The sequence below is a fragment of the Triticum urartu genome, chromosome 1A (assembly GCF_056163025.1).
Source record: "Triticum urartu cultivar PI428250 chromosome 1A, HENAU_Tu73, whole genome shotgun sequence".
Taxonomy (NCBI): domain Eukaryota; kingdom Viridiplantae; phylum Streptophyta; class Magnoliopsida; order Poales; family Poaceae; genus Triticum; species Triticum urartu.
The window spans coordinates 106464342-106488236 of NC_141873.1; the positions used below are offsets into that span (position 1 = coordinate 106464342).

Here is a 23895-nt window from a genome sequence, read left to right on the forward strand (position 1 = left end):
CCTTGTTTCATAATCCATCAAATCTTTACCCAAAACTTGAAAACTTCACAACACAAAACTTAAATAGAAAATCTCGTGAGCTCCGTTAGCGAAAGAAAACAAAACACCACTTCAAGGTACTGTAATGAACTCATTCTTGATTTATATTGGTGTTAAACCTACTGTATTCCAACTTCTCTATGGTTTATAAACTCTTTTACTAACCATAGATTCATCAAAATAAGCAAACAACACACGAAAAATAGAATCTGTCAAAAACAGAACAGTATGTAGTAATCTGTAGCTAACGCAAACTTTTGGAACCCAAAAAATTCTAAAATAAATTTCTGGACGTGAGGAATTTATCTATTAATCATCTGCAAAAAGAATTAACTAAATATCACTTTCCAAATAAAAATGGCAGCAATTCTTGTCAGCGCTAAAGTTTCTGTTTTTTACAGCAAGATCAAAAAGACTTTCCCCAAGTCTTCCCAACGGTTCTACTTGGCACAAACACTAATTAAACACAAAAAACACAACCAAAACAGAGGCTAGATAAATTATTTATTACTAAACAGGAGAAAAAAGTAAGGAATAAAAATAAAATTGGGTTGCCTCCCAACAAGCGCTATCGTTTAACGCCCCTAGCTAGGCATAAAAGCGAAGATAGATCTAGGTATTGCCATCTTTGGTAGGCAATTCTTAAATAATACACCTATAACCCCTAGAAGTTTCTTTCTTTTTATTAATTATCAAACTCCTAGGCACAAAATCAAGAAAATCATTTGTAGCAAACGGTTCCTTAATGATAGCAAAAAGATTGGGATGAACACTTATTGATTTTAAATCCGCAGTTTCCTTACTAGAGGATTCACTCTTATTTTTAGGAACATAAACAATCTTGGCAATTTTGGTAGGAGGATTTGGAGTATTTTTAACGGAAGAAAAAGCGGACCCCAAGTTGGTGATAATTCCCTCAAGTTTATCGATTCTAGTAGAATCTTGATCTATTCTTTCATTGACTATGGGTTCTTTTTCCTTAAAACTTTTCAGAGTAACTCCCACCTTAGATCCATATTGGGTAATTTGGTTGTGAATCTTTTTATCTAATTTTTCAATCAATTCTACAGTAGCAACTTTATTCTCAATAATTTCAAGCCTTTGCATCACATGTTCCAAAGTTAACATAGTTCCATTAACCAAAAGAGGTGGCGAGCCAAACAAATCTATCACAGCATTATAAGAATCAAAAGTATGGCTACCCAAGAAATTCCCTCCGGTAATGGTATAAAGAATATATCTGTACCAAGGAGTAGCGCCTACATAAAAATTGCGGAGAAGAACGGAAGTAGATTGCTTCCTGGTAGATCTATTTTGAGCATTGCAAATTCTATACCAAGCGTCTTTTAGATTTCCCCCCTCCCTTTGCTTAAAATTAGGAACTTCATTCTTGGGAGACAACGGAGAAGATAGAGGACTAGTCATAACGACAAGGCAAGCAAGAAAGCGATGAACGGAAAAGAGAGGGCGAATAAAATGGCAAGGGTGAAGTGGGGGAGAGGAAAACGAGAGGCAAATGGAAAATAATGTAATGTGAGGGATAAGAGTTTGTGATGGGTACTTGGTATGTCTTGACTTGTGCGTAGACTCCCCGGCAACGGCGCCAGAAATCCTTCTTGCTACCTCTTGAGCACTGCGTTGGTTTTCCCTTGAAGAGGAAAGGGTGATGCAGTAAAGTAGCATAAGTATTTCCCTTAGTTTTTTAGAACCAGGGTATCAATCCAGTAGGAGATCACGCTCGAGTCCCACACACCTACACAAACAAATAAGAACCTCGCAACCAACGCGATAAAGGGGTTGTCAATCCCTTCACGGTCACTTACGAGAGTGAGATCTGATAGATATGATAAGATAATATTTTTGGTATTTTTTATGATAAAGAGAAATAAAGATGTAATGTAAAATAAACGGCAATAGAAATAGCTAAGTGTTGGAAGATTAATATGATGGAAGATAGACCCGGGGGGCATAGGTTTCACTAGTGGCTTCTCTCAAGAGCATAAGTATTATGGTGGGTAAACGAATTACTGTCGAGCAATTGATAGAATTGAGCATAGTTATGAGAATATCTAGGTATGATCATGTATATAGGCATCACGTCCGCGACAAGTAGACCGAAACGATTCTGCATCTACTACTATTACTCCACACATCGATCGCTATCCAGCATGCATCTAGAGTATTAAGTTCATAAGAACAGAGTAATGCTTTAAGTAAGATGACATGATGTAGAGGGATAAACTCATGCAATATGATATAAACCCCATCTTTTTATCCTTGATGGCAATAATACAATACATGTCGTTTCCCTTTCTGTCACTGGGATCGAGCACCACAAGATTGAACCCAAAGCTAAGCACTTCTCCCATTGCAAGAAAGATCAATCTAGTAGGCCAAACCAAACTGATAATTCGAAGAGACTTGCAAAGACAAACCAATCATACATAAAAGAATTCAGAGAAGATTCAAATATTGTTCATAGATAAACTTGATCATAAACCCACAATTCATCGGATCTCGACAAACACACCGCAAAAGAAGATTACATCGAATAGATCTCCAAGAAGATCGAGGAGAACTTTGTATTGAGATCCAAGGAGAGAGAAGAAGCCATCTAGCTAATAACTATGGACCCGAAGGTCTAAAATAAACTACTCGCACATCACCGGAGAGGCCATGGAGTTGATGTAGAGGCCCTCCGTGATCAATGCCCCCTCCGGCGGAGCTCCGAAAAAGGCCCCAATATGGGATCTCTCGGGTACAGAAGGTTGCGGCGGTGGAATTAGGCTTTCGTGGTGCTCCTGGATGTTTGGGGGGTACGTGGATATATATGGGAGGAAGAAGTACGTCGTTGGAGCAACGAGGGGCCCACGAGGGTGGAGGGCGCGCCCAGGGGGTAAGCGCGCCCCCTGCCTCGTGGCCTCCTCGATTGTTTGTTGACGCCCACTCCAAGTCTCCTGGATCACGTTCGTTGAGAAAATCACGTTCCCAAAGGTTTCATTCTGTTTGGACTCCGTTTGATATTCCTTTTCGGCAAAACTCTAAAATAGGCAAAAAAACTGCAATTTGGGCTGGGCCTCCGGTTAGTAGGTTAGTCCCAAAAATGATATAAAAGTGTAAAATAAAGCCCATTAACATCCGAAAAATATAATATAATAGCATGGAGCAGTCAAAAATTATAGATACGTTAGAGACGTATCATACATCACGATAAGCCTTGCAAGCAATGTGACTAATCAGTTAGTTACGGGATGATGTAGTACGGAACGAGTAAAGAGACTTGCCGGTAACGATATTGAACTAGGTATGAAGATACCGACGATCGAATCCCGGGCAAGTAACATACCGATTACAAAGGGAATAACATATGTTGTCATTACGGTACGACTGATGAAGATCTTCATAGAATATGTGGGAACCAATATGAGCATCCAGGTTCCGCTGTTGGTTATTGACCGGAGAGGTGTCTCGGTCATGTCTACATAGTTCTCGAACCCGTAGGGTCCGCACGCTTAATGTTCGATGATGATTTGTATTATATGGGTTATGTGATTTCATGACCGAATGTTGTTCGGAGTCCCGGATGAGATCACGGACATGACTAGGAGTCTCAAAATGGTCGAGAGGTAAATATTAATATATTGGATGATAGTATTCGGACATCGGAAGTGTTCCGGAATGTATCGGGTACATATCGGAGTACCGGGGTGAAGGAAATATGCCCTAGAGGCAATAATAAAGTTGTTATTTATATTTAATTATATCATGATAAATGTTTATTATTAATGCTAGAATTGTATTAAACCAGAAACTTAGTACATGTGTGAGTACATAGACAAACAGAGTGTCACTAGTATGCCTCTACTTGACTAGCTTGTTAATCAAAGATGGTTAAGTTCCCTAACCATAGACACGAGTTGTCATTTGATGAATGGGGACACATCATTAGAGAATGATGTGATTGACTTGACCTATCCGTTAGCTTAGCACTATGATCGTTTAGTTTATTGCTATTGCTTTCTCCATAACTTATACATGTTCCTATGACTATGAGATTATGCAACTCCCGAATACCAGAGGAACACTTAGTGTGCTATCAAACGTCACAACGTAACTGGGTGACTACAAAGATGCTCTACAGGTGTCTCCGATGGTGTTTGTTGAGTTGGCATAGATCAAGATTAGGATTTGTCACTCTGTGTATCGGAGAGGTATCTCTGGGCCCTGTCGGTAGTGCACATCACTATAAAGCCTTGCAAGCAATGTGATTAATGAGTTAGTTGTGGGATGATGCATTACGAAACGAGTAAAGAAACTTGCCGGTAATGAGATTGAACTAGGTATTGAGATACCGATGATCGAATCTCGGGCAAGCAGCATACCGATGACAAAGGGAACAACGTATGTTGTTATGCGATTTGACCGATAAAGATCTTCGTAGAATATATAGGAACCAATATGAGCATCCAGGTTCCGCTATTGGTTATTGACCGGAGATGAGTATCGGTCATGTCTACATAGTTCTCGAACCCGTAGGGTCCGCACGCTTAACGTTCGATGACGATCGGTATTATGAGTTTATGTTTTTGATGTACCTAAGGTAGTTCGGAGTCCCGGATGTGATCACGGACATGACGAGGATTCTCGAAATGGTCGAGACATAAAGATCGATATATTGGAAGGCTATGTTTGGACATCGGAATGGATTTGGATGAGTTCGGGCATTTACCGGAGTACAGGGGGGTTACCGGAACCCCCCGGGGAGTCAATGGGCCTTATTGGGCCTTAGTGGGAGAGAGGAGGAGGCAGCCAGGTGGAGGGCGCCCCCCAAGCCCAATCCGAATTGGGTGGGGGGCGGGCCCCCTTTCTTTCCCTCTCTCTCCCTCTTCCTTCTTCTCCTACTCCTACTAGGAAGGGGGAAACCTACTCCTACTAGGAGTATGACTCCCCCTTGGGCGCGCCCTATGAGGGTCGACCCTCCCCTCCTCCACTCCATTATATATGGGGAAGGGGGGAACCCCATAGACAAACAAGTTGATTGTTTAGCCATGTGCGGTGCCCCCCTCCACAGAATTCCACCTCGGTCATATCGTTGTAGTGCTTAGGCAAAGCCCTGCGTCGGTAACTTCATCATCACCGTCGTCACACCATTGTGTTGACGAAACTCTCCCTCAGCCTCAACTGGATCAAGAGTACGAGGGACGTCACCGAGCTGAACGTGTGCAGATCGCGGAGGTGCCGTGCGTTCGGTACTTGATCGGTTGGATCGTGAAGACGTTCGACTACATCAACCGCGTTTCATAACGCTTCCGCTTTCGGTCTACGAGGGTATGTAGACATACTCTTCCCCTCTCATTAATATGCATCACCTAGATGGATCTTGCGTGTGCGTAGGAATTTTTTTGAAATTACTGCGTTCCCCAACAGTGGCACCCGAGCCAGATCTATGCGTAGATGTTATATGCACGAGTAGAACACAAAGGAGTTGTGGGCGTGGGTATATACATATTGCTTGTCATCACTAGTTGATTCTTGATTCAGCGGTATTGTTGGATGAAGCGGCTCAGACCGACATTACGCGTACGCTTACGCGAGACTGGTTCTACTGACGTGCTTCACACACAGGTGGCTAGTGGGTGTCTGTTTCTCCAATTTTAGTTGAATTGGATTCAATGAACATGGTTCTTTCCGAAGATCAATAAGCAATCACTATGCCGCGTTGTGGTTTTTTATGCATAGATAAGAACGGTTCTTGCTAAGCCCGTAGAAGCCACATAAAACTTGCAACAACAAAGTAGAGGACGTCTAACTTGTTTTTGCACGACATTTTGTCATGTGATATGGTCAAGGCATGATTATATAAATTGTTGTATGAGATGATCATGTTTTGTAACACAGTTATCAGCAACTGGAAGGAGCCATATGGTTGTCGCTTTATTGTATGAAATGCAATCGTCATGTAATTGCTTTACTTTATCACTAAGCGGTAGCGATAGTCGTGGAAGCAATAGTTGGCGAGACGACAACGATGCTACGATGGAGATCAAGGTGTCAAGCCGGTGACGATGGTGATCATGACGGTGCTTTGGAGATGGAGATCAAAGGCACAAGATGATGATGGCCATATCATATCACTTATTTGATTGCATGTGATGTTTATCCTTTATGCGTCTTATTTTGCTTAGTTCGGCGGTAGCATTATAAGATGATCCCTCACTAAATTTCAAGGTACAAGTGTTCTCCCTGAGTATGCACCGTTGCTACAGTTCGTCGTGCCGAGACACCACGTGATGATCGGGTGTGATAAGCTTTATGTTCACATACAACGGGTGCAAGCCAGATTTGCACAAGCAGAATACTCGGGTTAAACTTGACGAGTCTAGCATATGCAGATATGTCCTCAGAACACTGAGACCGAAAGGTCGAGCGTGAATCATATAGTAGATATGATCAACATAGTGATGTTCACCATTGAAACTACTCCATCTCATGTGATGATCAGAAATGGTTTAGTTGATATGGATCACGTGATCACTTAGATATTAGAGGGATGTCTATCTAAGTGGGAGTTCTTAAGTAATATGATTAGTTGAACTTTAATTTATCATGAACTTAGTACCTGATAGTATTTTGCATGTCTATGTTGTTGTAGATAAATGGCCCGTGCTGTTGTTCCGTTGAATTTTATTGCGTTCCTAGAGAAAGCTAAGTTGAAAGATGATGGTAGCAATTACACGGACTGGGTCCGTACCTTGAGGATTATCCTCATTGCTGCACAGAAGAATTACATCCTGAAAGCACCGCTAGGTGACAAGCCTGCTGCAGATGCTGCTGACAACGTTAAGAACGTCTGGCAGAGCAAAGCTGATGACTACTCGATAGTTCAGTGTGCCATGCTTTACGGCTTAGAACTGGGACTTCAACGACGTTTTGAACGTCATGGAGCATATGAGATGTTCCAGGAGTTGAAGTTAATATTCAAGAAAATGCCCAGATTGAGAGATATGAAGTCTCCAATAAGTTCTACAGCTGCAAAATGGAGGAGAATAGTTCTGTCAGTGAACATATACTTAGAATGTTTGGGTACCACAACCACTTGACTTAGCTTGGAGTTAATCTTCCTGATGGTAGTGTCATTAACAGAGTTCTTCAATCACTGCCACCAAGCTACAAGAGCTTCGTGATGAACTATAATATGCAAGGGATGGATAAGACAATTCCCAAGCTCTTCGCAATGCTAAAGGCTACGGAGGTAGAAATCAAGAAGGAGTATCAAGTGTTGATGGTCAACAAGACCACCGGTTTCAAGAAGAAGGGCAAAGGGAAGAAGGGGAACTTCAAAAAGAACAGCAAGCAATTTGCTACTCAAGTAAAGAAGTTCAAGTCTGGACCTAAGCCTGAGACTGAGTGCTTCTACTGCAAAGGGACTGGTCACTGAAAGCGGAACTGCCCCAAGTATTTGGCGGATAAGAAGGATGGCAAAGTGAAAGGTATATTTGATATACATGTTATTGATGTGTACCTTACTAATGCTCGCAGTAGCGCCTGGGTATTTGATACTGGGTATGTTGCTAATATTTGCAACTCGAAACAGGGGCTACGTATTAAGCGAAGATTGGCTAAGGACGAGGTGACGATGCGCGTGGGAAATGGTTCCAAAGTCGATGTGATCGCCGTCGACACGCTACCTCTACATCTACCTTCGGGATTAGTTTTAGACCTGAATAATTGTTATTTGGTGCCAACGTTAAGCATCAACATTATATCTAGAACTTGTTTGATGCGAGATGGTTATTCATTTAAATCAGATAATAATGGTTGTTCTATTTATATGAGTAATATCTTTTATGGTCATGCACCCTTGATGAGTGGTCTATTTTTACTAAATCTTGATAGTAGTGATACACATGTTCATAGTATTGAAACCAAAAGATATAAGTTTAATAATGATAGTGCAACTTATATGTGGCACTGCCGTTTAGCTCATATTGGTATAAAGCGCATGAAGAAACTCCATGCTGATGGGCTTTTGGAATCACTTGATTATGAATCGCTTGATGCTTGCGAACCATGCCTCATGGGCAAGATGACTAAAACTCCGTTCTCTGGAACAATGGAACGAGCAACGGACTTATTGGAAATAATACATACTGATGTATACGGTCCGATGAGTGTTGATGCTTGTGGCGGGTATCGTTATTTTTTGACCTTCACAGATGATTTGAGCATATATGGGTGTATCTACTTGATGAAACATAAGTCTGAAACATTTGAAAAGTTCAAAGAATTTCAGAGTGAAGTGGAAAACCATCATAACAAGAAAATAGAGTTTCTACGATCCGATCATGGAGGAGAATATTTGAGTTACGAGTTTGGTCTTCATTTGAAACAATGCGGAATAGTTTCGCAACTCACGCCACCTGGAACACCACAGCGTAATGATGTGTCCGAACATCATAACCGCACTTTATTAGATATGGTGCGATCTATGATGTCTCTTACTGATTTACCACTATTGTTTTGGGGTTGTGCTTTAGAGACGGTTGTATTCACGTTAAATAGGGCACCATCGAAATCCGTTGAGACGACACCTTATGAACTGTGGTTTGGCAAGAAACCCAAGTTGTCGTTTCTTAAAGTTTGGGGTTGCGATGCTTAGGTGAAAAAGCTTCAACCTGATAAGCTCGAACCCAAATCGGAGAAATGTGTCTTCATAGGATACCCAAAGGAAACTCTTGGGTACACCTTCTATCACAGATCTGAAGGCAAGATATTCTTTGCTAAGAATGGATCCTTTCTAGAGAAGGAGTTTCTCTCTAAAGAAGTGAGTTGGAAGAAATTAGAACTTGATGAGGTAATTGTACCTACTCCCTTATTGGAAAGTAGTTCATCACAGAAATCAGTTCCACTGATTCCTACACCAATTAGTAAGGAAGCAAATGATGATGATCATGAAACTTCTAATCAAGTTACTACCGAACCTCGTAGGTCAACCAGAGTAAGATCCGCACCAGAGTGGTACGGTAATCCTGTTCTGGAGGTCATGTTACTTGACCATGGCAAACATACGAACTATGAGGAAGCGATGATGAGCCCAAATTCCGCAAAATGGCTCGAGGCCATGAAATCTGAGATGGGATCCATGTATGAGAACAAAGTATGGACTTTGGTTGACTTGCCCGATGATCGGCAAGCCATAGAGAATAAATGGATTTTCAAGAAGTAGACTGACACTGATGGTAATGTTACTGTCTACAAAGCTCGACTTGTTACGAAAGGTTTTCGACAAGTTCAAGGAGTTGACTACGATGAGAGCTTCTCACCCATAGCGATGCTTAAGTCCGTCCGAATCATATTAGCAATTGCCACATTTTATGATTATGAAATTTGGCAAATGGATGTCAAAACTGCATTCTTTAATGGATATCTTAAAGAAGAGTTGTATATGATGCAACCAGAAGGTTTTGTCGATCCATAAGGTGTTAACAAAGTGTGTAAGCTCCAGCGATCCATTTATGGACTGGTGCAAGCATCTCGGAGTTGGAATATACGCTTTGATAGTGTGATCAAAGCATATGGTTTTATACACACTTTTGGAGAAGCCTGTATTTACAAGAAAGTGAGTGGGAGATCTGTAGCATTTCTGATATTGTATGTGGATGACATATTGTTAATTGGAAATGATACTGAATTTCTGAATAGCATAAAAGGATACTTGAATAAGAATTTTTCAATGAAAGACCTCGGTGAAGCTGCTTATATATTGGGCATCAAGATCTATAGAGATAGATCAAGATGCTTAATTGGACTTTCACAAAGCACATACCTCGATAAAGTTTTGAAGAAGTTCAAAATGGATCAAGCAAAGAAAGGGTTCTTGCCTATGTTACAATGTGTGAAGTTGAGTCAGACTCAATGCCCAACCACTGCAGAAGATAGAGAGAAAATGAAAGTCATTCCCTATGCTTCAGCCATAGGTTCTATTATGAATGCAATGTTGTGTACCAGACCTGATGTGTGCCTTGCTATCAGTTTAGCAGGGAGGTACCAAAGTAATCCAGGAGTGGATCACTGGACAGCGGTCAAGAATATCCTGAAATACCTGAAAAGGATTAAGGATATGTTTCTCGTTTATGGAGGTGACAAAGAGCTCGTCGTAAATGGTTACGTCGATGCAAGCTTTGACACTGATCCGGATGACTCTAAGTCACAAACCGGATACGTATTTTTAGTAAATGGTGGAGCTATCAGTTGGTGTAGTTCCAAGCAGAGCGTCGTGGCGGGATCTACGTGTGAAGCGGAGTACATAGCTGCTTCAGAAGCAGCAAATGAAGGAGTCTAGATGAAGGAGTTCATATCCGATCTAGGTGTCATACCTAGTGCATCGGGTCAAATGAAAATCTTTTGTGATCATACTGGTGCAATTGCCTTGGCAAAGGAATCCAGATTTCACAAGAGAACCAAGCACATCAAGAGACACTTCAATTCCATCCGCGATCAAGTCAAGGAGGGAGACATAGAAATTTGCAAGATACATACGGATCTTAATGTTGCAGACCCTTTGACTAAGCCTCTCTCACGAGCAAAACATGATCAGCACCAAGACTCCATGGGTGTTAGAATCATTACTATGTAATCTAGATTATTGACTCTAGTGCAAGTGGGAGACTGAAGGAAATATGCCCTAGAGGTAATAATAAAGTTGATATTTATATTCTCTTATATCATGATAAATGTTTATTATTCATGCTAGAATTGTATTAAACCGGAAACTTAGTACATGTGTTGTGAGTACATAGACAAACCGAGTGTCACTAGTATGCCTCTACTTGACTAGCTCATTAATCAAAGATGGCTAAGTTTCCTAACCATAGACATGAGTTTTCATTTGATGAACGGGATCACATCATTAGAGAATGATGTGGTTGACTTGACCCATCCGTTAGCTTAGCACTATGATCGTTTAGTTTATTGCTATTCCTTTCTCCATAACTTATACATGTTCCTATGACTATGAGATTATGCAACTCCTGAATACCGGAGGAACACTTAGTGTGCTATCAAACGTCACAACGTAACTGGGTGACTACAAATATGCTCTGCAGGTGTTTCCGATGGTGTTTGTTGAGTTGTCATAGATTAAGATTAGGATTTTTCACTTCGTGTATCGGAGAGGTATCTCTGGGCCCTCTCGGTAATGCACATCACTATAAAGCCTTACAAGCACTGTGACTAATGAGTTAGTTGCGGGATGATGCATTACGGAACGAGTAAAGAAACTTGCCGGTAATGAGATTGAACTTGGTATTGAGATACCGACGATCGAATCTCGGGCAAGTAGCATACCGATGACAAAGGGAACAACATATGTTGTTATGCAGTTTGACAGATAAAGATCTTCATAGAATATGTAGGAACCAATATGAGCATCTAGGTTCTGCTATTGGTTATTGACCGAAGATGAGTCTCGGTCATGTCTACATAGTTCTCGAACTCGCAGGGTCCGCACGCTTAACGTTCGATGACGATCGGTATTATGAGTTTATGTGTTTTGATGTACCGAAGGTAGTTCGGAGTCTCGGATGTGATCACAGACATGACGAGGAGTCTCGAAATGGTCGAGACATAAAGATCGATATATTGGAAGGTTATGTTTGGACATCGGAATGGTTCCGGATGAGTTTGGGCATTTACTAGAGTACCGGGGGGTTACCGGAACCCCCCGGGGAGTCAGTGGGACTTATTGGGCCTTAGTGGGAGAGAGAGGAGGAGGAAGCCAGGTGGAGGGCGCCCCCCAAGCCCAATCTGAATTGGGTGGGGGGCCGTCCCCCCTTTCGTTCCCTCTCTCTCCCTCTTCCTTCTTCTCCTACTCCTACTAGGAAGGGGGGAAACCTACTCCTACTGGGAGTAGGACTCCCCCCTTGGGCGCGCCCTATGAGGGCCGGCCCTCTCCTCCTCCACTCCTTTATATACGGGGGAGGGGGGCACCCCTTAGACACACAAGTTGATTGTTTAGCCATATGCGGTGCCCCCTCCATAGAATTCCACCTCGGTCATATCGTTGTAGTGCTTAGGCGAAGCCCTGCGTCGGTAACTTCACCATCACCGTCATCACGCCGTCGTGCTGACGGAAATCTCCCTCGGCCTCAACTGGATCAAGAGTACGAGGGACGTCACCAAGATGAACGTGTGCAGATCGCGGAGGTGCCGTGCGTTCGGTACTTGATCGGTTGGATCGTGAAGACGTTCGACTACATCAACCGTGTTTCATAACGCTTCCGCTTTCGGTCTACGAGGGTACGTAGACATACTCTTCCCCTCTTGTTACTATGCATCACCCAGATGGATCTTGCGTGTGCGTATGATTTTTTTTAATTACTGTGTTCCCCAACACGGGGGGGGGGGGGGGGGGTTACCGAAACCCCGCGAGGGAAGATATGGGCCATAGGAGGGAGGCACACCAGCCCACAAAGGGGTGGCGCACCCCCCATAGGTAAGGAGGCCGAATTAGACTAGGAGAGGGGGCGGCGCCCCCCTTTCCTTCTCCCCCCTCTCTCTCTGTTCCGCTTTCCCCCCTCCGTTAAAAGGAAAGGGGGGGGGGGGTGAATCCTACTCGAAGCCCAAGTAGGATTCCTCCTACTTGGGCGCGCCTAGGGCCGACCTCCTCCCCCTCCCTCCTTTATATACGTGGGGGTGCCTACAACACACATCAATTGTTCCAAGCTGTGTGCGGCGCCTCCTCCATAGTTTACGCCTCCGGTCATATTCACGTAGTGCTTAGGCAAAGCCGTGCGCGGATCACTTCACCATCACCATCACCACGCCGTCGTGCTGATGAAACTCCCCCTCGACACTTTGCTGGATCAAGAGTTCGAGGGACGTCATCGAGCTGAACGTGTGCAGAACTCGGAGGTGCCATACGTTCGGTGCTTGATCGGTCGGAACAAGAAGAAGTTTGACTACATCAACCGCGTTAACAAACGCTTCCACTTTCGGTCTACGAGGGTGCGTGGACACAATCTCCCCTTCTCGTTGCTATGCATCTCTGACGGTGTCCTGGACTAGGGGGTACTCACCGCGTCATCTCCTGATCTATTAGATTGGGCCGAGGACCCCCATGGCCGTATACTCATGGGCCAGTTCGGACAGCTGCCGCATACAAGGAATATTCCACAAGACTTGGCGATCAAGACAAGGACTCCTCCCCACCAGCGTATTCGGCTAGGACTCTTGTTATCCTAGGCCTCTGGTGCATTATATAAACCGAGGCCAGGCTAGTCGATAGATTATATACAACAATCATACCATAGGCTAGCTTCTAGGGTTTAGCCTCCTTGATCTCGTGATAGATCTACTCTTGTACTACCCATATCATCAATATTAATCAAGCAGGACGTAGGGTTTTACCTCCATCAAGAGGGCCCGAACCTGGGTAAAACAGCGTGTCCCCTGCCTCCTGTTACCATTCACCTTAGACGCACAGTTCGGGACCCCCTACCCGAGATCCGCCGGTTTTGACACCGACATTGGTGCTTTCATTGAGAGTTCTGCTGTGTGATCGACAAAAGGATCGATGGCTCGCCTGCAGATCAACTGCGACTTCGGCATCTTCGTCACCAGCTCGACTGGTCACCTTGGTTCGACCAAGAATTGCGCCCCGTGTTCGGATCACCATGTTCGGACGAGGGCCTTCATCAAACATCAACTCCGATCTCTATCAAGATCACGGAGGAATCATCTATGGAGCTCAGGGGCTCAACGTCAACATTGCCCTCAAGCGACCGTGCTATTTTTCCAAACAGCAAACGCGTATCCGCCACCACCGCCTGCTCGAGCATCGCTTTAACGATCGCTTCGGTGGAATTGTGCGGAATCGAGTCTACAACAACCCTGGAAAATTTCGTCGAGTTCCGATGGAGGAATCTCTGGCAATCTATGATATACCGGAGCCCTGTCAAATCTGGACGGGAATCTGGATGAGTTTAGGGCGTGGTGGACGTCCTTTGAAAGATCCAACCATTGATCGGCTGCGGAATTCCTATATCTACCATCTCTCAAAATTTCAGCTCGATCCGACCGTCCAAACTCTGGGAACCTTCCGATTAGTGCATCACTTTTCGGATCTGTTTTCTGCGCGAAAACGAATCCGACCCGAGTTCGTCTTTTTTATGAACAGGATTTCGGACATCCCTTTTGAAGGAAGTTTTGTATGGGGTATTGTGTTTCGTTCCCGAACACATCTCACTAACTTTAAGATCTTTTGAACATGATCTTCAACATCATGCTGGTGTCAAATCAGTCCGGCAATATTACTCCATGGCTGCCGACCTGCGCTACACACGTCTTCACTTTAGCCGAGCTCAACTTCTTCGGATCATCATCTCGGCAAGCCGAAAAAGAGTCCGGCATCGCGAAGGATAAATCATCATCAACATCGCCGCCCCACGGATTACACGGAGTGGGCATACCGGCATCGCCGCACGGTCGCTTCATCAAGCCGGCATCAACCACGTCACGACCTGCATCGACAGGGCCGCACTATTGCTTCTTCAAGCTGGTGTCCGTCACGCCGACCTGCTTCGACTCATCGGCTGACGTCGAGGCTTCGACATCTCGGCTGGACCGGGGGCTTCGCCATCTCTTCATCAACCTACTCCGGACACTTCGGCGTCACTAACCGACCAGCTCCGTCACGTTAGCTGGGCCGAGGGCTTTGCCTCGGCGAGTCAACCTTTACCAGCATTGCCATGCCATCGTTTTATCACCCATCAGGCAATGGGTGTGCGGAGCGAGTCCCAATTTTGGGAATCACCTTCCTTCGGATTGCTACAACAAATAAACCAGGTGCTATTAATCCCAGTATTTTTTGCTTGTTTGGGTTCATTTTTCCCAAGGAATTATTACTCTGGTTTGTCCATGATATGTACACAGGTCTATCAAATGGTGACCGCATTAATGACGGTCGCGTGGTGGTTCGATCAGTTTCCGTACATAGTCCGGCGAACGCCACATCCGAAGCTCGGACCGACCTGTGAATTCAGGCTTTGCCATGCCTTTACTACATCACGCCGACGCCCTGCATCGACATTGACTGCGGCGCCAGGCCATATTTCTTCTATTCCTCACTTTGCATAAATTATTTATTATGCAACACATTTTTTAATTATTATTATTACTATTATCTCCGGTTTGCACTATTTTTTGTGCACAGGAAAATGATCCGGGGACTTCGGGGTCAATCTGCCGGTCTGCATTGACCGTGCTATGTCACCACTTCGGCGTGCCGAGCTCTCTGCTCCGCCACCTCAGGACCAGCTTGGGGGATGGAACCTTGCCCCGCATCAAGCTCGGACCGCGTCATCAATACCGAACACATTAACCAGCTAAGTCGCTTTCATGCTCAAAGCTTTAATTTCTAACTTGTGTTCGGTTCGACCAAGCATTATACTTTTTTTGGAAAAAAGTTGCTTGTAAAAAATTTCCTTGTCCAAACTTTGTTTGTGACACACAAATTCAAGGACCCAATTCACTTGGGGGCTTCATTTATGAAGCTTTTTCTCTTGCATATGATTATACTTGTACGGCTTCGTTCCTTGTTTGTGTATTATGCCACAATATGCACCATATTGACTTAAGCGATTTGCAAGCTGGGTTGCCTCGCTCCTGTGTTTACCCCTACGTTCCCGATTGTTCGGCTAGGGAGTAAAGGGAGCACCTCTGCGATTGTCACGATCGGGTCAACCGAGCCGGACCTCAGACTGGGTGAAGCCGAAAGCTAGCGCTCTTATAGTTTTCAATGATGGTCGGCACACACCGGAACTCATGAGTACAAAAAATCTATTGCACAAGTCTCATAATAACAATGAGCACCGAAGAAAGGTATCGATGGGGGTACTATTTTCTTCGAAGATGCTTCTTACACTTCATGGTAATATAGCATAAGTTCCCTGAGCGCGCTTTGTCTGTTACAGCCTTATGGCCTGATTGCCTGGTTATTGGAAACACCGTCGATATTCTCGATCGATGGAGTACATAACACTTTTCGGTCCTTGACCGAAGAGGGAGAAGCTGACGGTCGGTTAAGACGCGTTTAAAGTTCGGTTGAACATAGATATGATATAAGTACTTCGGTACATGCAATCATTCTTCTACCCAAGTCACTTGGGGGCTCTTAAGTTTATTTGAGCCGTTTTATAATAAGTGTTCTTCTTCTTAGTCGTTGCAAAGTTTTATTATTATTTATCACTCCTTTTTCGACACGAGTGTGCGGTCACTAGTCGGGGAGCCTAATTCTCTCTCAAAACCGCTAGAGTTTAGTTTGCTAAACCGGCCTGATGAGAAGTACTCCGCCCTCGGGACAGGAGGTTGAAGCCGTAGGCTGACCCGCTCGAAGTCTTGAGATAGGATGTATCATGTTAAAGCACGACAGAAGCACTTCTTTTTTCTCAGACCAACTTTCGGATTGGCACCGAACACTTGATATTGTTCGGACGTCATGTTTTTACTGACGTTTCTTGGTTTTCCAAGCTTTTTGGCACTTTTAAAACTATTTGTGCTTCTCCAGCATTAGTCTCGCAGTGCAACGCCGGACACCTTTAGGGATTCGGCAAAAACATTCTCAGATATTGCTATATATGCATCGGTTTCGAATTGTGTCTTCGGTCAATAGTTGGGTTGCCCGGCTCCTGCACTTGCTTCCTACGTTCCATTTTGTTTGGCTAGGCGTGCAAAGGGAGAACCACTGCGATTGTGCTTCCAGCTCACATGGTTAAGCACCTCAGTGGAGAAAGCCGAAAACTGACTTTCACAATAAGCGTAAACTGGTCAGCGATTCGATGACTATGTTAAATGATGGGCCGTTCATAACATTGGCCGAAGTGTTTACGGCTTGACCCCGACTGTCGCCGAACACTACCGGGGGCTATTAACTGGCCTCCCAAACTAAATCCTCAATATTTTGCTCTTACATTAGAACTGAGGTTTAATGATCATGCTTAGCATGACAACCCAAAGAAAGAAACCGATAGCGGGACTATTTTCTTTGGAAGACATTTCTTCTGTTAAACAGTGATATAACTCTCTGCGTACCTTTGTTTATAAAACCGTATGGCCAGATTGCCTTGTTTGTTATAAATCTTTGCCCTAAAAGGCTTTATAAAGTAGGACAAACACTCCTCGGCTACTAGCCGAGGAGGTGGAAGCCGATGGTCGGTCAAACAAAGTTTTGTACAATGCGGATCCGAGCATTAATGACGTAAATTACTTGGATACATAGAGTCATTACACATAATTTGTGATTTTACTATGGATATTGATCCTTAATTCGGCCACCCATGCCCGCATTAAGGCTCGGGAGCTATTGGGCTTCGGGCTTATTATTTACAAATATTAAAGGGGCACATCGATCCCCTGATCTGGTGTTGCCACCCGACCAGTGTCTCGGGGGCTACTGCATTGCTTGTCCAATGCAGAAAATTTTATGTGCAATATAGTTTCCGAGGAGATTTTGATCCTCAGGTTGGTCAGCCGCACCCAACCTGAGCCTCGAGGACTGAGCACACCGCTTTTAGTGTCCCGAAGTATTCTGCCGAGTTTGGACTTGATCCTCAGGCCGATTTTGCAAATCAACCTGAGTCTCAGCGGCTACTAGGATCAGCAGTCTTACGTCATCCTTCAGGTGCATCTCGGGTTTTAGACCGATACACACCTTGAGGGCTACTGGCTATATATCTCGGCAGAGAATAAATTGCACCAATAAAAAATATTCACAAAAATCGGCCCACATTCGGGGTGGTGCACCACCTCGGAAGCAGTCCGGCATAAAGCTCGGGCGCTAGTGGCTGGCTCCATAGAGGGCATTTCCGACATTAAGCTCGGCTAAACTCCTTCAAACTTTTTTGAACCAAGGTGATATGACACCTCGGATATAGTCCGGCGTTGGAGCTCGGATACATAGTCCGGCGTTGGAGCTCGGATACATTTCGGCGTTAGAGCTGGGAAGCGGTCCGGCATTGGTGCTCGGCTGCAAAAGATACCTCGAATGCAGTCCGGCGTTGGAGCTCGGACGCAAGAGGATGCTGCCGCCCGGGAACAACTTCAAACCCGAGGTGTGGCATAAAAATAACAAGGCATTGATAAAGGCCAGAAACTTAAAGGGGCTGCTCGGATACCCGACGTGTAAACTCGCCGAATGCATTTCGGCGATCCTCAAGATCGAAGATGAGAAGATTTGTTGAACCAGTTTTCAAGACCGTCAACCGAAGATGAAGAACAGTTCGGAAGAATCGTGGAGCATCCCTAACTTGAAGACCGGTTCAAGGGGCTACTGACGGTGTCCTGGACTAGGGGGTACTCACCACGTCATCTCCCGATCTATTAGATTGGGCCGAGGACCCCCATGGCCGTATACTCATGGGCCAGTTCGGACAGCTGCCGCATACAAGGAATATTCCACAAGACTTGGCGATCAAGACAAGGACTCCTCCCCACCGGCGTATTCAGCTAGGACTCTTGTTATCCTAGGCCTCTGGTGCATTATATAAACCGAGGCCAGGCTAGTCGATAGATGATATATACAACAATCATACCATAGGCTAGCTTCTAGGGTTTAGCCTCCTTGATCTCGTGGTAGATCTACTCTTGTACTACCCATATCATCAATATTAATCAAGCATGACGTAGGGTTTTACCTCCATCAAGAGGGCCCGAACCTGGGTAAAACATCGTGTCCCCTACCTCCTGTTACCATCCACCTTAGACGCACAGTTCGGGACCCCCTACCCGAGATCCGCCAGTTTTGACACTGACAATCTCCTAGATAGAACTTGCATGATCGTAGGAATTTTTTTGAAATTGCATGCTACGTTCCCCAACAGTGGCATCCGAGCCAGGTCTATGCATAGATGATATGCACGAGTAGAACACAAAGAGTTGTGGGCGGTGATCATCATACTGCTTACCACCAATGTCTTATTTTGATTCAACATTATTGTTGGATGAAGCGGCCTGGACTAACCTTACATGACCACGTTCATGAGACCGGTTCCACCGACAGACACGCAACTAGTTTTGCATAATGGTGGTTGGCGGGTGTCTGTTTCTCCAACTTTAGTTGAATCAGATTTGACTGCGGCCGGTCCTTGTTGAAGGTTAAAATAGCAAACTTGATAAATCACCGTTGTGGTTTTGATGCATAGGTAAGAATGGTTCTTACTTGAAGCCCGTAGCAGCTACGTAAAACTTGCAACAACAAAGTAGAGGACGTTTAGCTTGTTTTTGCAGGGCATGTTGTGATGTGATATGGTCAAGACATGATGTGATATACATTATTGTATGAGATGATGTGTTTTTTAAAAGTTATCGACAACTGGCAGGAGCCTTATGGTTGTCCCTTTATTGTATGAAATGCAAACGCCATGTAATTGCTTTACTTTATCACTATGCGTTAGTGATAGTTGTAGAAGCAATAGTTGGCGAGACGACCACGACGTTACGGTGGAGATCAAGGTGTCAAGCCGGTGACCATGGAAATCATGACGGTGCTTTGGAGATGGAGATTAAAGGCACAAGATGATGATGGCCATATCATGTCACATATTTTGATTGCATGTGACGTTTATCTTGTATGCATCTTATTTTGCTTAGTACGACGATAGCATTATAAGATGACCCCTCACTAAAATTTGAAGGTATAAGTGTTCTCCCTGAGTATGCACCGTTGCGATAGTTCGTCGCGCCGAGACACCACGTGATGATCGGGTGTGATAAGCTCTACGTTCACATCCAACGGATGCAAGACAGTTTTGCACATGCGGAATACTCGGGTTAAACTTGACGAGTCTAGCATGTACAGACATGGCCTCAGAACACTGGAGACTGAAAGGTCGAACGTGAATCATATAGTAGATATGATCAACATAGAGATGTTCACCATTGATAACTACTCCATCTCACGTGATGATCAGACATGGTTTAGTTGATATGGACCACGTGATCATGTAGATGACTCAAGGGATGTCTATCTAAGTGGGAGTTCTTAAGTAATATGATTAATTGTACTTAATTTATCATGAACTTAGTCCTGATAGTTTTTGCATATCTATGTTGTAGATCAATGGACCGTGCTACCGTTCCCTTGAATTTTAATGCGTTCCTAGAGAAAGATAAGTTGAAAGATGATGGTAGCAACTACATAGACTGGGTCCGTAACTTGAGGATTATCCTCATTGCTGCACAGAAGAATTATGTCCTTGATGCACCGCTAGGTGACAAGCCCCCTCCCGCTAATGTTGACGCGTTGAACGTCTGGCAGACGCGGTCTGATGACTACTCTATAGTTCAGTGTGCCATGCTCTACGGCTTAGAATCGGGACTTCAAAAACGTTTTGAACGTCATGGACCATATGAGATGTTCGAAGAATTGAAGTTAATATTTCAAGCAAATGCTCGAGTTGAGAGATATGAAGTCTCCAACAAGTTCTATAGCTGCAAGATGGAGGAGAACAATTCTGTCAATGAACACATACTCAGAATGTCTAGGTATCATAACCACTTGACTCACCTGGGAGTTAATCTTCCAGATGATAGTGTTATTGACAAAGTTCTTCAATCACTGCCACCAAGCTACAAAGGCTTTGTGATGAACTATAATATGCAAGGGATGGATAAGACAATTCCCGAGCTCTTCGCTATGCTCAAAGCTACAGAGGTAGAAATCAAGAAAGAGCATCAAGTGTTGATGGTTAACAAGACCACTAGTTTCAAGGAAAAGGGCAAGGGAAAGAAGGGTAACTTCAAGAAGAATGGCAAGCAAGTTGTCACTCCCGGGAAGAAGCCCAAGTCTGGACCCAAGCCTGAAACTAAGTGCTTCTACTGCAAAGAGACTCGTCACTGGAAGCGGAACTGCCCCAAGTATTTGGCGGATAAGAAGGATGGCAAAGTGAACAAAGGTATATTTGATATACATGTTATTGATGTGTACCTTACTAATGCTCGTAGTAGCGCCTGGGTATTTGATACTGGTTCTGTTGCTCATATTTGCAACTCGAAACAAGGGCTAAGGATTAAACGAAGATTGGCTAATGACGAGGTGATGATGGGCGTCAGAAATGGTTCCAAGGTCGATGTGATTGCCGTCGGCACGCTACCTCTACATCTACCTTCAGGATTTGTTTTAGACCCGAATAATTGTTATTTGGTGCCAGCGTTGAGCATGAATATTATATCTGGATCTTGTTTGATGCGAGACAGTTATTCATTTAAATCAGATAATAATGGTTGTTCTATTTATATGAGTAATATCTCTTATGGTCATGCACCCTTGAAGAGTGGTCTATTTTTGTTAAATCTCGATCATGGTGATACACATATTCATAGTATTGATGCCAAAATATGCAAAGTTGATAATGATAGTGCATCATATTTGTGGCACTGCCGTTTAGGTCATATTGGTGTAAAGCGTATGAAGAAACTCCATACGGATGGACTTTTGGAATCACTTGATTATGAATCATTTGATGCTTGCGAACCATGCCTCATGGGCAAGATGACTAAAACTCCGTTCTCTGGAACAATCGAGCGAGCTACTGACTTATTGGTAATAATACATACCGATGTATGCGGTCCGATGTGATAGAGGCAAAGGTGTCCCGATGTTTCGATGAGATGGTGGCTATCGTTTCTGTGGGAGTCGACCTTGACGATCCGACTACGAACGTGGGAGACGTCGCGCCTTAGCAATCGCTAAACCAACTTCCGAGGGGTTATTGACCACGCTGGAGCATGATCAACCTGACCACGAGGGTCTGTTTCCTGCAAGCAAACGAAGAACAAGCAAGAAACTGAGATTGCAATCTGGATATTGCGAATATAGGATGAAAGCTTTATTGATCAAGGTGGGGTTCTGTGACGTCTTGGTCTGGTCGTTGGACACAAACGAAGTATGAGAAGTTGCAGCTATGGCGAACTTTTAATCTAAACAAAACCCAAAGTCTAAACGACGCCCTAAGGGCTGTATATATGGAGGAAGAGGGGGGGGGGGATTTCGTGGCCCTTGAGGGTGGGGTCCGAAACCAACCCTAACTCTTGTTTCCCCACACATACGGACTCTAAAAATAGCCTATACTTAAGTATTTCGAAATTACATGGGCCTGGCCCAATAATAAGGTGACGCAGCACCTAGAATAGCCTATGGACGAATATTATGAAGTGGCATCTTGTATATTTCGTCCAAGGCTTCATGCACTCCTTATGGTGGCTTCAAAGTCCTGAAATCATCACTTGTAACTCCGTTCTTGATCCCCGTGCACATGCCATCAACTCCATGCGTGTTCTTGCTCCAATGTTCATCCTTCTCCAAGCTAGGCCCTTCATTTGTAAGCAAAACAAATGTATCCAATTTAGACGCATCATATTCTCATGAACATTAGAATCATTACCAAGAAACGAAAGTACCTGGTAATTTAATTGGCGTGCGCGAGCTCTAGTAATTGGTCCAGTATATGTAACAATAGGGGATGTGGATGTAACAATGGTATTGATGTCCTCATCACGATGAGTGTTGAGGCTCGCGGCGGGTGTCGTTATTTTCAGACCTTCACAGATGATTTGAGGAGATATGGGTATATCTACTTAATAAAACACAAGTCTAAAACATTTGAAAAGTTCAAAGAATTTTGGAGTGACTGGAGAATCATCATAACAAGAAAAAAGTTTCTATGATCTGATCGCGGAGGCGAATATTTGAGTTACGAGTTTGGCCTTCATTTTAAACAATGTGGAATAGTTTCACAACTCACGCCACCTGGAACACCATAGCGTAATGGTGTGTCCGAACATCGTAATCGTACTTTATTGGATATGGTGCGATCTATGATGTCTCTTACCGATTTAACGCTATCGTTTTGGGGTTATGCATTAGAGACAGTTGCGTTCACGTTAAATATGACACCATCTAAATCCGTTGAGACGACACAGTATGAACTGTAGTTTGGCAAGAAACCTAAGCTGTTGTTTCTTAAAGTTTGGGGTTGCGATGCTTATGTGAAAAAGCTTCAGCCCGATAAGCTCGAACCCAAATCAGAGAAGTGCGTCTTCATAGGATACCCAAAAGAAATTGTTGGGTACACCTTCTATCACAGATCCGAAGGCAAGATTTTTGTTGCTAAGAATGGATCCTTTCTAGAGAAGGAGTTTCTCTCGAAAAAAGTGAGTGGGTGGAAAGTAGAACTTGATGAGGTAATTGTACCTTCTCTCGAATTGGAAAGTAGCTCATCACAGAAAATCGTTCTCGTGATGCCGACACCAACTAGTGAGGAAGCTAATGATAATGATCATGAAACTTCGGATCAAGTTACTACCAAACCTCGTAGCTCAACCAGAGCACGTTCCGCACTAGAGTGGTACGGTAATCCTATTCTGGAAATCATGTTAATAGACCATGACGAACCTATGAACTATGAGGAAGCGATGATGAGCCTAGATTTCGCGAAATGGCTTGAGGCCATGAAATCTGAGATGTGATCCATGTATGAGAACAAAGTATGGACTTTGGTTGACTTGCCCGATGATCGGCAAGGCATAGAGAATAAATGGATCTTAAAGAAGAAGACTGACGCTGATGGTAATGTTACTGTCTACAAAGCTCGACTTGTCGCGAAAGGTTTCCGACAAGTTCAAGGAGTTGACTACGACGAGACTTTCTCACCCGTAGCGATGCTTAAATCTGTCCGAATCATGTTAGCAACTGCCGCATTTTATGATTTTGAAATCTGGCAAATGGACGTCAAAATTGCATTCCTTAATGGATTTCTTAAAGAAGAGTTGTATATGATGCAACCAGAAGGTTTTGTCGATCCT

The 23895-nt window shown here is 43.9% G+C and overlaps 1 protein-coding gene across 1 annotated transcript in view; it reads left to right on the plus strand.

The window, feature by feature from the left end:
* LOC147990265 (uncharacterized) overlaps positions 1-23895 on the plus strand; it is a 36027-nt gene that overhangs the window by 7541 nt on the left and 4591 nt on the right. Inside the window, exon 2 of the mRNA XM_087537776.1 lies at positions 20149-21163. Within this exon, the coding sequence (XP_087393902.1) occupies positions 20149-21163 (1015 nt within the window). The remainder of the gene's footprint in view (positions 1-20148; positions 21164-23895) is intronic.